A 17017-nucleotide genomic window follows, 5' to 3' on the forward strand; every position below is an offset into this window, starting at 1 on the left:
CTGAGGCAATGCTGACCTCTAGTGGTGAGAAAGCATAAAAGAAAACATGGGATTGCTGGAAATGTGGAATTGTTAACCTAATTCAGGAATGCGAAGCCTTTTTACAGTTAACATACCTAGCGAAATACAGATATATCATGTGTATCATTTTTCATAGTAACATCAGACAGTCATGGCTCGTCTGCAGTAGTACAAATGTTGAAATCTCTCAGTAGAAGTACAAAAAGGCCAACAATAAAAAATGATTTGCACAAATGAAGGAAAGTAAAAGCAGTGACTGTACAGAACATTTGTAATTATGACTGTTATTCATCCATATAAACATATACAGAAAAAACAATTTTCAATACTTATTCAACATTATTGGTTGGTTCATAAAGCAGCATTGTGAAATTTTAAATGACAAACAAGTAAGTTGCAAATAACTTGCAAATATGGTAATGTACCACTTGTATAAGCTACAGTGAACACAAATGAATGTGTGCAAGTGAAGGTGTCTTCCATAATTATAACTTTTCCAGTTTTCTAGCTGCTGCTACCACTTTAGTAGGTGAACAGCACATCACATGTGCAGTCAGGTTGTGTAGCTGAATTACTTTAAAATAAGTGACAATAAAAGACTGTATTGATACTGATGCAGTGCCCACATTTGCTGACATAATGCATTAACTGTTTGCTTGAATTTAAAAAAAACAATGATTGATATAGGAACATAGATGGTGAAATAGTAAAGGTTTCATCTAGAATGCAGCAACATGCAGGTTTGAGGGTGAAATGAAATATCACCATTTGGTTTTCAGCGCAGACCAAGCGCTGAAACTAAACTTGCGCCCTCTACCGGATGGGAGAGTACTACCTGATTTTACATTAGCTTGAATATTAAAACTAAAAAGATGGGATTCATAATATAGGATGTTATTATAATCATTTTAAATATTGTTGATACATCCGTTATTGTGCAGCTTACTGTCTTTAGAACGACCGTGAATTTTATTATCGGAGACCGTCAGACGGGTCAGCGTGTCTCCACAAAGTGACGTGGTTAGCGGCTTCTGTCTGTTGACGTGTCTCTACTGTTCTCTCTTTTCTTACGGAGGGGCTGGATGGAGCCACACTGACTCTACTGAGCACTCGAACTGGTACCAGTAACAAGTCAGGAGTGGGACTAAGGACACAATGGGAAGTATGTGACATTTTTCTACTCCACACGCATGTTTAGGCTGCTCTGAAATATCTATTAGAGTATAATTCTGGAACAAAAATAGACTCGTCCGTCGTCAATGCTGTTAGCCAGCCCTGGTAATGTTAGGTTGTAGCTAGCTTATAACAGGAGCTAATTTTTAGTTAAATTTTGTATTCAAAATAATATTTATATAGGGAAAATTAACTTTTAACATACCTAGAATTTTTACATATGTAAAACAAATATTAGATATTTTTATGTTCCACTGACTCGTTCATTGATGGGACGCTCGTTAGCAACATGCTAGTCGTAGTGGCTAGCAGTTAATGCTAGCTACATGGATCGTTCTTGTAGAAACATTTCATGCAGATGGAAATTAAAAGTGACTTCTTCCTGCTTTATATGTCACCATGCTCACGATTTTTCCCTCTTCACCAAACTGACGAATCGAGCATGTTAGAAAAAGTATCGGATGACTTGAAATTGCTTGCTGTCAAAGTTAATTTCAGTGATTGCGTCTACAGCTAGTGGTTTAAAAGTGACTACACATGGATGCAACTGGTGATAGTTGTCTGTGTACCTTTATTGCTAGAGATTGCCCTGCTGCGGTTAAATAACCACAGGTAGGCTGTGGTTAGTGGGGACGTATCTAAAGCTGAGGAATAACAAATAAAGGAGGAAACCTGCTAACTTTCAGTTCACTGCAATTAATTGCAACTTTAGTTTTGTGTTTTAACCTGTTAATCTTTACCCACAGTTAAGTTTTTGGAGGTTATCAAGCCATTCTGTGCAGTCTTGCCAGAAATTCAGAAACCAGAAAGAAAGGTAAGGCTAAGTTTTGCATTGAGTATTGCACATTAAGTTGTGTTATTTCCCCTTCAGTATTTCAATGGGTGATCTTCTCCTTTTTTACTCCTCACAGATTCAGTTTAGAGAAAAGGTACTATGGACTGCAATCACCTTATTCATCTTTCTGGTGTGCTGCCAGGTTGGTATATGCTGATGACTAAGTTTAAGTAAAATCAAATATTCTGTCTTTTTTGGTTTGTGACACTGTTTCTTACTTTTGAATTCAGATTCCACTCTTTGGCATCATGTCATCAGATTCAGCAGATCCCTTCTACTGGATGAGAGTAATCCTGGCTTCCAACAGAGGTGCTTGAAATGCGCTTGTTAAGTAGGCTTAATCACAGTGTACCTGTATGTCTTGAGCAGCACCAGAACGGAGTAGTAATCCAATTCAAGTGTTGTTATCAGACCTGACATGATATCTTCATCACATATAATGATGCAAAGGTCAACACTCCACTGGCTTTTATGTACTGTATTGTAGTATATGACATTTACATTGAAATTGTATCTCCAGGTACTCTGATGGAGCTGGGTATCTCACCCATTGTCACCTCAGGCCTTATTATGCAGCTGCTGGCTGGTGCTAAGATCATTGAGGTGGGAGACACCCCAAAAGACAGAGCCCTCTTCAACGGAGCACAGAAATGTAGGAATACCTATCACTGCATTTGCTATTTTAAGAACTCCTCACATACCCTTTCAAGAACGTTTTCATAATTTGCTTAGAAAATGTCAGGCACAAAATGTTTTTTTAAATTTTTGTTAATATCAATGATTGCTACCTCTGTAAAATTGCAACTTGCAATATTTTTTTTTCTTTTTTGCAGTGTTTGGAATGATCATCACCATCGGACAGGCCATTGTATATGTAATGACTGGCATGTATGGAGACCCCTCAGAGATGGGTGCAGGAATATGCTTGCTCATTATTATTCAGGTGAATATAAACTCACATCAGCTTCTTAGTCTGTGACAGGGTATTTGCTATCTCGATCTTCCTGGTAAAAAAAATAAAATGAGTGCTTCGTTTTGTAGTACCATATGTAAGTTACTTTCTGTAGTGTGTGTGTGTGTGTGTGTGTGTGTATCTATGAAGCAACATAATACTGTCCGTTACATCTTACAAATTATATTTGTTCGATTTTTTTTTTGCCAAGCAAATAATTGAACTTTATGAAATAGAAAGCCATTTCAGACCTGTTCATTAATTTTTCTCCATACAGTACATGACTTTTTAGATCAGCTGCTTGTTTACCTGTATGTGCTCAACCCAAACCTCCTGTCTGTTGCTTCAGCTGTTTGTTGCTGGTCTGATTGTTCTGCTGCTGGATGAGCTTCTTCAGAAGGGCTATGGTCTGGGCTCGGGAATCTCTCTCTTCATTGCAACCAACATCTGCGAGACAATCGTCTGGAAGGCCTTTAGCCCCACCACCGTCAACACTGGAAGAGGTATGGATACTTGGAATTAAAATATTTATATATTTGTCTATACTATAATGGCTTACCATGTGATTTGTGTTGTTTATCCAGGTACTGAGTTTGAGGGAGCCATCATTGCTCTCTTTCACCTCTTGGCAACCCGCACTGATAAGGTGCGTGCCCTGAGGGAGGCCTTCTACAGACAAAACCTGCCTAACCTCATGAACCTCATTGCCACAGTCTTTGTATTTGCAGTGGTCATATACTTTCAGGTGAGTTGGTCACTTCTAAACACCATCATAATTCATGCCTGTTCTTATTAAATTAAAGGAATTTTTGAAACAAACTTAAGTTGATAAATTAATACACATGATTTCCTCGCCAGGGTTTCAGGGTGGACCTACCCATCAAATCAGCACGCTACCGTGGTCAGTACAACACCTATCCCATCAAACTGTTCTACACCTCCAATATTCCCATCATCCTGCAGTCTGCCCTGGTCTCCAATCTATACGTCATTTCTCAGATGCTCTCAACACGTTTCAGTGGAAATTTCCTCGTCAACCTCTTGGGAACCTGGTCTGTAAGTATATGACGTGTACTTCGCCTCCAGCACATCCAACTGCAGTCTTTGTGACATGTTTTTAAATTAACCTATTGTATTAAAGACTCATAGTCAATAACAAAATCGTGTTGTTTTAGGACGCAACGAGTGGCGGACCAGCTCGGGCTTACCCAGTGGGTGGTCTGTGTTACTATCTGTCTCCTCCAGAATCGTTTGGTTCTGTTCTGGATGACCCAGTTCATGCCATTATCTACATCGTATTCATGCTGGGCTCCTGTGCCTTTTTCTCTAAAACCTGGATTGAGGTTTCAGGATCCTCTGCTAAAGATGTAAGTCCATATTTGTACTTTCATTCGCAAATTTCACAAGTCAGTCTGACAATAAACTTACTGATGTATTTCATTTTGTGTGTCACAGGTGGCAAAGCAATTGAAGGAGCAGCAGATGGTAATGAGGGGACACAGAGAAACATCTATGGTGCATGAGCTCAACAGGTAAAATGCAACCTTACAACTAATCTCTACTTTCATGTTAATTACAACATTTTGAATGATGTCTCCCTGAATGGATATGTATAGATAAATGCTTTACGATTTGCAGGTACATCCCTACAGCTGCTGCCTTTGGTGGCCTCTGCATAGGAGGGCTGTCAGTCATGGCTGACTTCTTGGGTGCCATTGGCTCGGGTACTGGAATCCTCTTGGCAGTGACCATCATCTACCAGTACTTTGAAATCTTTGTGAAGGAGCAGAGTGAAGTGGGCAGTATGGGAGCACTGCTCTTCTAGGAAAAACAACGACCATCAAACACACAGTATCCACCCCCAGTTCTTTCCTTACCACCTTTTTTTTCTGCCATACGTCTTTAGCATGTTAATGCTGAGAAAACGGTTTTGGTTACTCCCAAAGTTGCACATAGTGTCTCTTTTGTCCTTTGACACCTACAGTTATTTCCCATCCAACTGCTGGCTGCCTAAGTCCTCAATGACTGTCTTATCAACTTAACAATGCCTAAAGCACAGAAGTGTGAGGCCGTCTATGACGTACCTCAGGCATTGGTCAATGCAGCACGTTCAAGGAGCACAAAGACAGTGACAACATGTTAGTGCTCATTTCAAGCTGAAAGCGCTGTGCCTAGACATTTGGGAGGAGTTGAAAGAAAGCCATATCAATATTCATCACAGGTAGCTATTTTGCTTGTGGTCATCGGAGGCAAACAGGATATGAAAAATGTAACTACAACATGGTTTTCTTACTTGTAAGCCTTCTGGTAACCTCAGACAAAGCTGTTAGTGGTTTTTATTCAGTCTTATTTTGGTGGACTATGTTTATGTTCACATTGGTCTTATGTATGGCACAGTGTTTGTCTTCTCTGGGTCCCAAGAGAAAACTGTTTGTGTTGTTATGCTCTTTTATTCCAAGACTGAATTGCTGCACAATACTGCCGAGATGGTTGGGATGAGGGTGGGTTTGATAGGGATGAAAAGGGGTTTCATTTTGGTTTTTACTTTATGCAACAGACATATTTGTGTTATTAAAAACACAGAATTTTTTCCAAACACACTTCTTCTGGTTTTGATTCCTGTTATACTTGCATGGGTGCATGACAGCTACAGACCAGTATTAGCAGATTGATTGATGAACGGGACCATATCACAGCAACCAGAAGGTTCTGAAAGTAACTTAGCAACACGTTTGGAGATAGCTTTATAAGAGACAGGCTGTTGTGCTGACATTAGCACATAGAGTTGAGAGGTCTCAGCAACACAGTATATAATTTGACCTATTATTTCCACTAGAGGGCACAATGTTGGTTTGTAAGATAAAATTGTTTTGTATTGGGGTAAAAGAACAAATCTAAGCCCTTTTCATTTTAAACATGACAAAACACTACTAGGAACTGTTTCTGATTCCAGTTAAAGTGTGTAAGAGATGAGTTAAAGGTATTTAACCATGAATATCATCACATGATCAATGGGGATGTTAACAAAATCTATTATAGACCAGAAAATGTGCGTGAGTTGAATTGGATGATCATTAAATTATAAAATGCTACACACCACATGCATATTTGATTTGGACCGTAGTTGTTTGTCATAGAAAGTAAAGCACACAATAACTGACAAATGGTGCGAAGAACATCTCATGGTGTGTAAAATGTGTATGTGTAATACATAAGTTTATTTGAACACTACAAGGTCACGAGGACATGGAAATGTACACAAGAACAAGAAATACAAGAACAGAAATAGGAGAAAACGTATCAAAATTAAAATCACAAAATATTTTAAAATGTATTCATATATTTATAGAGATATTTTTAAAAGTTTTTACTGGTTCTATGTAGTGTAAATTTAAAAAAACGCGAAAAGAAAATAACGGTGACGTCACTATCAAGCGCCAGCAAGTCGGATGCTGTCGCAGGGAATGCCGGGTAGCCTGTCAAATGTTATGCTCGCACTGGCTGAGTGATTTACTCACCGCTGGTCAGCTTCTTCACAGAGGACGAGGCTCTACGGAGGAAATCGAGGACAGACATGTCGTACTGCAGGCAGGAAGGTAACTGTTCGTTAATTATCATTTCCCGGTGGGTCAATGTCATCGAGTGAATCGCCATGCTAGGCTAACTTTCGGAGAAGCAGCGCTCCCTGAAGCAGGTTGAGTTAGTAGGTTTCCTGGCCATGTGCGACCTAAGCGCTATCTCATCAAATGCTTCATATTTTCTAGCGTTATATTAATTTCGTTCGTTCGTGATAGGATCTATATTATTTACGCATTTGAAATGAAAAGTTGATGCTTTTAAACCGCTAACCTTAAGGAACGACACAAAGTAGCTGGTGTAGTGCGCCCCCAGAGGTCACAACCAAACCAAGAGAGACCATGTTGCTCAATTTGTTAACACATAGTTAAGTTGGAAACATTTTTTAGGACTTGGACTCTCCTTGGTTTTATACTATCATCCATATTGTGATTGTCTACATTAAGGTAAAGATCGTATCATCTTTGTGACCAAGGAAGACCATGAGACACCCAGTAACGCTGAGCTCATTGCAGAGGACCCTGATGATCCATATGAGGAGCATGGTTGGTTTCTGAACTGAACATAAATTTTCAGCATTCATTGCCTCTTGATCATTCTCCATTAAAGAAATTCTGTGTCATTTCCTGCTTCTTTAGGTCTGATCCTGCCAAATGGAGACATTAACTGGAACTGCCCTTGTCTAGGTGGCATGGCCAGTGGACCATGTGGCTCACAGTTCAAGGAGGCCTTTTCCTGTTTCCATTATAGTAAGGAGGAGGTTAAGGGCTCAGAATGTATTGAAAACTTCCGTGACATGCAGGAGTGCATGCAGAGGTACCCTGAGCTGTATCCTCAGGAAGAAGATAATGAAAGCTCTTCTCAAGCAGAATCCAGTTCTCCGTCTGTCCCTGCCAACACAACCAAGGGCTCTGGTTTACCTGAAACTGACTCTACCTCAACCACTTCAACACCCAAGTCTGACGTCTCCATTGACAGTACTTCACCTACAGAAAATGAAACTGCCAGCTAAGCTCTGCTGTGTTATGTCTTGTTGTCTGAGTGTACGCACTGACCAGTAGAAATAACCCTTTGAGATCTAGTCAGTTTTTCATTCTCTTTTGAAAGCCCATGTAGGGAATTTCCTGACAGCTTTGACCCTCTTTGGCAATGACTCTGTACATGCAGTTAAATGTCATACAAAAGTAGTATGCCTTATTTGCTAAACACTCAAAAAGCATTTAATAATGACTGACCAAGCTGTCTGCTGCAGGGATATTAGCAGAAAGACTCATTTTATATGCAAAAGGAGGTTAATTTAATTTATATTCTCAGTGAAGATATCTGTTAGCATTTATTATGCGTTTTGTCCTGTTAATATCACCTTGTCAGGAATAAAAATTAGCACTTCGTTATATACACCCTGAATCAGTCAACACTTTGTACAGTTTAACATGAGTCGTGTTGCTTTCTATGTCTCAGATACTAAGAAGCAGTTAATAGGACAGGAAGCGGCTTCTGTTCAATAAACATAACACTGATAGCACCATGTTTTTACTGTTTGATAAAATCCTATTGAAACCACAGGGTCTTCATCTGCTCCATTATCATCAAGGGTCATTTTGGTAACTGATGGATCATTAAAAAAATCAGCTCACTTTTGTTGTACAACAACCCAAAACGATGATGATGTGAAATTTTACATTCATATTACATGTTCTGAGTAAAATATGGGCAGGTGAAAATTTGCGAAATTTGGTCATAACTTTAAATTACAACTCTTTGCAGAAGATGAGCCTGGTATCAAATCAGGTAGAAATTAGACCTTGCATATGCTATAAATTGTTTGGACTACTGACCTATTTCAAATTGTGCCCCATGAAAGTTTACTCAACATATTTGGATTACTCTAGTGAATTTACAGATGATGCATCCAAGGTACCATTTACTGTTGCTTTGTCACAAGAGTATACATTTTTGTAGGTTTCATCTAAGGTCTGATTATATACCAACCATGATATTGAAGCTCACAGTTGGTCATAGAAAAAATATACGTTTTTGGCTTAAATTGTGACACTTGGAGTGGGTTTAAAGTTGAATAAGGAGTTTATAACACAGCTCATGTGTGTATGTGTTTATTTTTTATCTCAGATAATTTCATGTGGCTATTTACTGCATCTAAGAATAAAAAATGCTGGGAAATATTACACAATTTGTGAATTTTTGACCACACGCTAGATATTTTAAGGGCCTGTAATTTGGAAAATATAGTATGAAGGTTAAGGTTTTGTAAATTATTTTACAAGAAAGATGAGATTGTTCTGAGTTTGTCAGGTTGAGAGACACTAACGGTACCTGGCATACAGTTGTATGTTTTGTCACGATCAACTGTTGCTGTATAGTTTTCTTGTCCTGTCTCCAGTTGATGCTCAGGGTTGATGGGCTGATGATCCAACAAAATTCAGATTAAATACAAAAACCTACACATGCTCAGAAGTGTGACACGCTGTTCGGTGAACTGTTTTCCTTTCCACATTGCGCACCTTTTGAAGTCATAATGGTGAAAATTGTGTTTTTAACTTCAAGTACTGTATTTGTGATCACTGAAATGTTGCATGAAAGAAGACAGCAAAGAGCCACAGGCAAAAATGAACTCACTTGGACTGCTGGAGGACTACATCCTCAGTACATGGGGTGCGAAATCTGACTACTGCCTGTGCCATTGGATCATATTTGTTTTGTTTTTTCAACTCCAGTAGAGAGGTACAAAATGATGCAGGTGGACCAGTTACCTCTTGGCATAGTCTGTGAACTTCCTCACAATTTCTAAAGCTGCTTGTCAGATATGTTTACAAGCATCACAAGGAACTCACCAGTAGAAAGGTGCAGAAAGTGAACAAATGCCACCACATCTAAAGTTCAGATAGTGGTATATGACTTGCACATGCATGTGAAAACAACACGTGTATAATCGGTATCGCAGGACCAGTACATTATACACTTCTCATGCCCATATTAGACGCAATTATCTGATTTGACAAATCTTGATTTTTCTTTTTTTAATTGAATGTAAAAGAACTGGTACCCGGCTGTCATGGAAAAACAAATCTTTTGTGCAGATTAAGTGTTAATTACTGTTTATTAAATGCAACCACTTAACCTTATGATGCAGACCCACATATAAGTGGTTCTTCATCTGATATTGACTCTTTGATAATTTCCTGCATGTTCTGTGAATTGAGTCTCTTCTGAATTGTCCATTGACTCATAATTTGTCAGTGTCCCGCCTAAGGATCATATAGTTCTTGGACATCCATTCCTCAGGCCCTCTGATATAAGTAGACCTATTCTGGGTGTCCATGGGACAGCTACACTCTGCATGGTGACGAGCAGATGGCCTGTCCTGGGCTCTTCTGGGCCGGCCAGCAGGTAGTCCATACCTGGTGAGGATATTAGGATACTTTAAATCTCATTTTCAATATATCCTTCTTGCTGTATTATATGTATCACTTCTTTTAAATTTTTTGTCAGTTTTTTGGTCAATTTAAAATCAAGTTATAGATCAGAAATGACCTGGGTTTAGGATGGGGCAGGTGCAACCACGGCTGGTCCAGGACAGAGGATAGATGCTAATGGTCCCCAACGACAGCCCCTCTTGGCTTGACTTAAAGACCTTGCGTACTTTGACCTGCACTTCAGCATGGCTGCCTTTGTCGTGTGCGGCCAACACACTGGCCTTGATCACTGTCGCGAGTAACACAAAGAGCCCAATTAATATAAACTATCAACCAAATAGTGCTTTTCAAACAGATTTCAAACAAACAATTTTTTTTCTCACCATAATCATGTTTAATTTTACAGAGGTCGGTCCCACTTCTCAGTTTTTTCTCCTTACAGCTACACTTCCCTGTGTAAAAACACTTGAGTTATGCTTCGGTCCACTTTGAGTTCCACAATTTTAGTCTGTGAAACATTATGATCCGACAGGTTTTAGGCTTGAACAGCTGCTAAAATAAAGCTGCTTAAATTGTTAAAACACTCACCTGTGTAACACAGAGCCGAGACTGAAAGCTCTTTCGACCACTGCGCCTCTTCTTCCATCAGCATTTGATCCACATCAGGGATTTTTCCGCCAATGGGCACATTGAACACATGGTTATTTGAGTAGCTGTGAAAGTGGAATCAAACATTTAAGTCTGTCTTCCATGTCAATGTATAAAGAATTTCTGGCATCGGATGAAGCACGTGGCTAACCTGTCCAGACACTGCCCATTGGTAGGATCACAGTGGTCAGGGCAGGTGCAGGGTTTACAACCTTCCTCTCCAAAACCCCAATAGCCAGGAAGGCAGTGGCTGCAGTCTGTACCCGCCACACCAGATTTGCAGTGACACTGTCCGCTTCTAGGGTGGCACCAGGGTCCGTCCTGTCCGGGACGAGGAGGCAAAGAGCCCTGTGGATCACACCAGCAGCCTGAGAAACAGAGACAGATACCATTCTATACACCGCTGACAGTTATGCTTTCTCTTCTTTCAACTCATGGCATTACAAATGCCAGCCAGCAGATGGCGCTATACGTCATTATGACTTGGGTTAATGCTACTACCTGAAACAAATCAGTCATGGTGGGAAATCCCAAGCCTCTCCCCTGTTGTGTGTCTCTTACGTGTGCAGGTGTGAGGAGAGTTGTGGGGCAGTGACCGCTGGCGGCGGTATCCATGGCGACAGCGATGACACCTGCGCCCCACTGTGTTATGTCTGCAGTTATTGCAAACGCCCCCGCTGGCCCCACCGGAGGACAGCCACACCCGCTGAGAGAAGTGACAGCTGTCTGCGTGGGCGTGGCACTGGCACTCTGACATCACGGGTGTGTGTGATGTCACAGCCATCGGGGAGGTGAGGGACAGACAAAATGAGGATATGAGGATAGGATGAGTGCGAAGGAGGGCCAACCCGTTGGGGGTCACTTACTCTGGCATGGGTTGGCCTCCCCGCTGCTGCTGTTGGCGGGTTTCCAGGGGCGATCGTTGTACAGCGGAGCACACCTATCGCAGTGATCTCCTGCTGTGTGGTGAGCACACACACATTTCCCCGACACCTGGAAGACACATCTGTGGGTGCTCGGTTACTTTGCCTACATCAGCACACATTACAAACGCCTGCTGCCAAGATCCATAAAGCTAAAATAGATCCATGTAGGTTGTGTCAGGAGTAAATCAAGCGATTTAAAGACACTCAGATGGACGTTTTCCATCTGTGCGTTTCACATCTGGAACCGATATCCTGATGCTCACACTGGGTAGTAATGTACCGAAAGTTCTTCGACATGCACGCACATATAAATGTAAAAATATGAATGAAATGCCACTCACCATGTTACTTTCTTGGCTGCTGTTGTGCGGCACGCATTGCTCGGCGTGTCCGTGACACAAGCAGGTCCCTCTGGCCAGTAAAGAGTAAATAGCGTACGGAGCTGAGGATGGGTTTTCTGTGGAAGTGGATGTCAGAGCTGCAGGGGTGGTCTCTTCTTTACTGGGATTTGGACGTGCAGGACAGGTCTGAGCTCTCAGCAATCTGATGCGGAGGTTAGTGAGGGTGAGGCGGGCGAGGGCCTCCGGACTATAAGGGTCCAGTGTTTTGTCACTGCTGGGATCCAGTGTCCGCAGAATCACCTGAGAGGAGAAGCAGAGCACCAGTCAAGACATGACACTGTGGATCTGCTCAGGCTTCCCATTGGTGCACATTATCTTACCTCCCCCCCAGTACAGGGCGTAGCACGAGTGTAACGGGATGTACACAAAGAGCCCGGCTTGTCGTGATCGTCGTGCAAACCAAACTCGTCGTTGCAATTTTGTGCAAAGAGCTTCAGAGCTTCCCAGGTCTTCCCAAAGTCAGACGAGCGTTCGACGGCCATGGCAGCAGGCCGAGGCGACCTGAACACCAAAACCACATGGGACAGGCAGAACCGTGTGTCCAAGTCCAGCCGGATCTCATCCTGCTGTCCCTGCAAGGTGGTGCCCGCCGCCGATGCCCACCAAGTATCCGGATACATGAATGGGTCGTCAGTCATGTGAGCAGATGGGTGGTTGTCCTCAGGGCAGAGGTGGGGGGTTGTAGGAGGATTGGGGCAAAGGCTGTGCCTGGAGGAGTTGTTCCCACAGCAGCTTGAGAGGGTGAGGAGGACCCTGCCACTGGCCAGGTTACCCATGGGTGGGCTACAGGCGTGGTTCACACATCTGGAAGCTGACAGGGTGATGGAGAGCGGATTAACACGTCACATAATGTGGGTTTTTGTTTTAATCTTAAATCAAGCATGAACTTTACCTCTAGGACAGGGGTGTCAAACTCATTTTCATCAAGGGCCACATCAGCAGAATGATTTCCTCAATGGGCCAGACGTAACTTATAAATGTAACTAAATGTAAATCAGTGCAATGTAACATAAATGTAACTATTACATGTAACTATTCCTTAATGTTACTCTGAATTTATTAATTATTACTTATTACCTATTTATTTTGAGACACTCTGACCTTTTATGCTCTTGCATAAAGTGATGTGCAGGGCCACATTTGGCCCCCGGGCCTTAAGTTTGACACATGTGCTCTAGGACATCAACAAGTAAGTAAACACCTGCTGATGAAGATGTAAGATGGTTTTATGGACATTTAAAGTCTAAACGCCTAAAAGGCGAATGCAAGTTTGACGCTTAGTCATTCAGATAAGAAGCATCAACGGGGAAGACGGCGCGCCTCACCTGCACAGGGCCACGTCACGGTCAGAAACAGCCAATAGAGCGCCACCAACATCGGACGTCGACCTTTCCCCAGCATACTAAACTCTCCCCTCGTTTCAGCGGTGTTGGCGAGACAAACTGCGATGAACGCGTTCCTTCAGGGACCAGAGTCAACATTATGTGGTGCCTAGATAACGGACAAGCTCATTTCACCCCACAGCTACAGGATACCCAAAGAGCGCAGATCAATCCTGGATTGGTTTGTTTGTTTGTTTGTTTGTTTTTCGATGTCGACCAAGTTGAACACCGATTTTGAAGAAAAAAGTCTTTCGATGAAGATCAGAGCATCATCCGGAACATAACACGGGATAGTGCAGCTCACTGGTCACTCCAAGGCTGAACAAGCGCTTTACATCCATCCATTTTGCGCAACAAAGGTGTCTCTTTACGTTTATGTTTTATCCTCAAAAGTTAAAATGATGATAGATGATCTTTTTTAGAACGATAATAATTCATTCATAAAAATGCTTTCGTTCATTCGCAGCGAAACGAAAGGCTGCGTAATCAGCGCTCTACGCGTTTTTACGCATTACCATGGAAGACGAGCGAGCCCGGCTTTTATCCACTGCGCGCCCCGCCCACACACATACACTTACGCGAGCGTTCTCTCTCACACACACACACACGCACACACACACACACACACGCACGCACACACACACACACACACACACACACACACACACACACACACACACACACACACACTCCCTCAGTGACCAGGGCCTCGTAATAAGATGGGGAAATCAGTTTATCTGCGTCTGACCTCCTGTTTTCCAGCTGCAGTTTTCCCCAGTTACAGGTGTCTTTGAACTCTGCCAGGAAGAAACCTGAGAAGGGAGACAAAAATAGTCCCCGGTCCCGTTATTTGGAGCTTGGTGGTGCATCAAGGAACCAAAGAATTTGACTGGTTTGAGTTGCATTGGAATCACATGGACAAGAAATTCGCCTCCGCTTCCATCTGTCGGCCTGACTGAATGGCGTGCTCTGCCATTCTTCACTGTAACACGGGATCATAAACACATGGTCTGAAACATGGCAATCCTTCTTCTTCAATTCTTTTTAACAGTATACACACATGTCGGGCCCTTAAGTCTGATGCAGCTCCCCACCCACCGACCCAACCAGTCGCCTCCCTTTGAATCAGAGGAGTAAACAGCATGTATTTTCTGTTCTGTGGTTCGGTTTCCAGTATAGAAGGCTCAGAAAATTGAACTAGACACACAGAACTAGTTTAGCTTCCATAATGTTCTTAATGCCATCCAGATTTACATTCTTTCTTTCTTTCCTCAAAGGAGGAAACAAAAACTTAATTTTCTGAGGAGTGGCATGAAACAATAATAATGATGTGTGGGTTTGGTTTGTACTGACAGAAAATGTGATATGATGTTTTAATGAAGAATCAGGAGTGGATTATTCACCTCTCTTTGTGACAGGCGGCAGATCGAGCACATCTGTCTTTATTTTTTTCTGAATCCATTCAAGTTTTCCTGGAAGTTTTCTGTCTCCGAACCCACAATCGCTCCATCTCTTTCTGTTGTACATTTGTCTGACATTCTCTGGTCTTTCCTGTCGTATATCCTCTTGCTTTTCCAGTCGCCTACTCCCAGCTAGCGTCTGGCAAACCTCCACACTATGGAACCCCAGAGGCTCTCCATCTCCTCTCATGTCTTTCTCCTCTTGTCTCACTCCAACAGTGCATAATGCGCTACTTTATAATAAACTGTACAGGAGGTTAGTGTTACGCCATTTATGAGGGGTTAACTATTATCTGATTGGTGGCATGCAGAAATCATGTCTGCCTTTGATTTAAAGTCAGTTCCGGCTCCGCAGAACAAATGAAAATGAGATTCACATTTTTTCAGTGTTTGCAGGGTGGGAGAACTTTTCCTAGGATAATGGATATAGCATATTAAAACTGTCAGTGTGGTCCAGCTGTGGTTTCTCTGTCTCCGACAGGAAAAAAACATGACATGGAATGAATTTCAGAGTGTATTTGACGAACATCTGAGTCGGAGCTGGCAAAACTTTAATTTTCATTAATTATAAGTTGCTGAGGTTTGAGTTCAAGGTTGGCAGCGACGTCGTAAACCAGAGCAGTCACTTCTAGTGCAAGTAAACTATTTTATCTTTTCATTTTTGGCTTCAAAATACAAAACCTTTGAATGCTTAAATCACTTCATTTGGAATTTGGAGCACTCCACATCTAATTAAATGCTTGTTCAGAGCTTAGAGTTGAGGCATAAACAACCTAATCCATGCCACACTTCATGAAACCGTGAGAAAAATGTCCGCTTGTTTTTTTTTTCTTTCTTCTTGTTCTTTTGAGTGAATAGAATCTGTAAATGTTCAGCATGTATCTTCCATCACTGCCCCCAGTTGTGAGAGGTCAAATACCAAGCCAGGAAAGGTCACAGGAATCTCCTACCTGCCCCATGACTGCCTCTCTAATTACTTTACTTTGTGTCATTTACAGGGCCTATGGGGGGCCTGGGGTGGGAGAACCAGGGTCAGACTAACAGGGACTTCTGCTTCCTAAAAATGTTCAGTGTTTGCTCAGGCACACACTGTGTCAATCCACACTTCACAATCTTTCTCCTTGCCTGTATTCTCTGGGTCTTTGCATTCTGTACGTCAGCTCATATGTTTCTCCAGGGATGAAGAGTCTTAAACTGCCTCCTTACATGACTTCACTGCATTTAATCTCCACAGCCCAGCATAAATCCTTGATTTGTCTCTCCAAATTACCAACCATAAAACCATTTATCCAGTTAGTGCATGTGGATTTAGTAATGAATAAAGTTATGCCAGTTAAACTGTTTGTTATGGAAACCATAGCAACACACACATCTCGTGATGTGATCAACGCCAGAAGAGAAACCAATATACATCATGGACAACAAGGGTGTGTTCGAGTTAAGAAGTGAGGTTAGAGATAATGATTCTGTTGAATTTTTGAGGTAAGACTCATAGCTTTTACAATATACAGTAAAACACGTGGTACAGATGTCAGATATAAAGATCCAAATAAAATTTAAGATAATACAACAAACCAGTCTTAACTACCTGAACCTGAAGCCTGTCCTTTGGCACGGTTTGAAGTTAAAAGGTCAAGGTGATAGTTCAACTGCAAAGGTCTCCAGCTCAGGTCCAATAAAACCAGGAGGACTGTATTTCTTTAGATCACATTGGGATCAGTCCGCTGCTTGAATTAGTTAGCGCTGCTGTTGTTTGCTATTAACCTCATGTCACAAAAACATTTTAAATAATCCTCAAAGAAACACTTTAAACCTACTCTGTCAACATTTTCATGCACACGTCTACTTGTGTGTGAGTGCACTTGCGCAGCATGAAATGTTTAGAATGCACTTTGCCTCTTTGATGTGAGAGGATGAATGACACAGATTAAACTGTCAAACCAGAAACTGATAGAGGCCAGATGAGGCAGGATGACAAATCAAGGCCTCTGTGAAGAACTCTGGCAGCTCGCCAGACCAGAAATGTGTGCATCTGTGAGCTCGCGTGTAGATGTGTGGGTGTTCACGGAATATAGTTACGATCATATATTTTTACACTCTTATAAACGGCTGGAAAATATGTGGAACCAATTAGTCTTCATTAATTCTTAAGGGGGATTGGCAGGCCTCAGGTGATCACTGATAGTGTTCTTTAACTGAATTAATCGCA

General features: G+C 41.8%; 3 protein-coding genes across 3 annotated transcripts; 2 read left to right on the forward strand and 1 right to left on the reverse strand.

Annotated features, from left to right (window-relative positions):
* Window positions 1-1049: 1049 nt before the first annotated feature.
* On the forward strand, window positions 1050-5581 carry LOC137595307 (protein transport protein Sec61 subunit alpha-like 1). The gene is made up of 12 exons (XM_068315310.1): window positions 1050-1183; window positions 1941-2008; window positions 2106-2171; window positions 2260-2338; window positions 2550-2681; window positions 2863-2972; window positions 3331-3484; window positions 3566-3726; window positions 3840-4037; window positions 4157-4348; window positions 4437-4513; window positions 4620-5581. The coding sequence occupies exons 1-12, from the start codon at window positions 1177-1179 to the stop codon at window positions 4804-4806; spliced, it is 1431 nt and encodes a 476-aa protein (XP_068171411.1). The 5' UTR covers window positions 1050-1176; the 3' UTR covers window positions 4807-5581.
* Window positions 5582-6420: 839 nt separating this feature from the next.
* On the forward strand, window positions 6421-8737 carry chchd4a (coiled-coil-helix-coiled-coil-helix domain containing 4a). Its single transcript, XM_068315311.1, has 3 exons — window positions 6421-6577; window positions 7004-7102; window positions 7196-8737. The coding sequence occupies exons 1-3, from the start codon at window positions 6556-6558 to the stop codon at window positions 7567-7569; spliced, it is 495 nt and encodes a 164-aa protein (XP_068171412.1). The 5' UTR covers window positions 6421-6555; the 3' UTR covers window positions 7570-8737.
* A 929-nt stretch (window positions 8738-9666) lies between these two features.
* On the reverse strand, window positions 9667-13804 carry si:dkey-202e22.2 (netrin-4). The gene is made up of 10 exons (XM_068315977.1): window positions 13292-13804; window positions 12287-12777; window positions 11907-12206; window positions 11506-11632; window positions 11201-11389; window positions 10791-11007; window positions 10580-10704; window positions 10375-10443; window positions 10110-10280; window positions 9667-9976 (listed from the first exon to the last, which is right to left on the reverse strand). Exons 1-10 carry the CDS (start codon window positions 13365-13367, stop codon window positions 9831-9833), a joined length of 1911 nt encoding a protein of 636 aa, XP_068172078.1. The 5' UTR covers window positions 13368-13804; the 3' UTR covers window positions 9667-9830.
* Window positions 13805-17017: the final 3213 nt, after the last annotated feature.

This window comes from Antennarius striatus, chromosome 5, assembly GCF_040054535.1.
Source record: "Antennarius striatus isolate MH-2024 chromosome 5, ASM4005453v1, whole genome shotgun sequence".
Lineage (NCBI taxonomy): Eukaryota > Metazoa > Chordata > Actinopteri > Lophiiformes > Antennariidae > Antennarius > Antennarius striatus.

Excerpts from the sequence above, each read along its gene's own strand:
- chchd4a (XM_068315311.1), top strand. The coding sequence starts at position 6,556 with ATGTCGTACTGCAGGCAGGAAG. Across the intron at positions 6,578-7,003 it reads GTCGTACTGCAGGCAGGAAG|GTAAAGATCGTATCATCTTT; the intron begins GTAACTGTTCGT and ends GTCTACATTAAG. Across the intron at positions 7,103-7,195 it reads TGATCCATATGAGGAGCATG|GTCTGATCCTGCCAAATGGA; the intron begins GTTGGTTTCTGA and ends CTGCTTCTTTAG.
- si:dkey-202e22.2 (XM_068315977.1), bottom strand. The coding sequence starts at position 13,367 with ATGCTGGGGAAAGGTCGACGTCCGATGTTGGTGGCGCTCTATTGGCTG. Across the intron at positions 12,207-12,286 it reads CGCCCTGTACTGGGGGGGAG|GTGATTCTGCGGACACTGGA; the intron begins GTAAGATAATGT and ends TTCTCCTCTCAG. Across the intron at positions 11,390-11,505 it reads GGAGGCCAACCCATGCCAGA|AGTGCCAGTGCCACGCCCAC; the intron begins GTAAGTGACCCC and ends CCGTGATGTCAG.
- LOC137595307 (XM_068315310.1), top strand. Across the intron at positions 2,009-2,105 it reads TTCAGAAACCAGAAAGAAAG|ATTCAGTTTAGAGAAAAGGT; the intron begins GTAAGGCTAAGT and ends TACTCCTCACAG. Across the intron at positions 2,172-2,259 it reads TCTTTCTGGTGTGCTGCCAG|ATTCCACTCTTTGGCATCAT; the intron begins GTTGGTATATGC and ends TTTTGAATTCAG.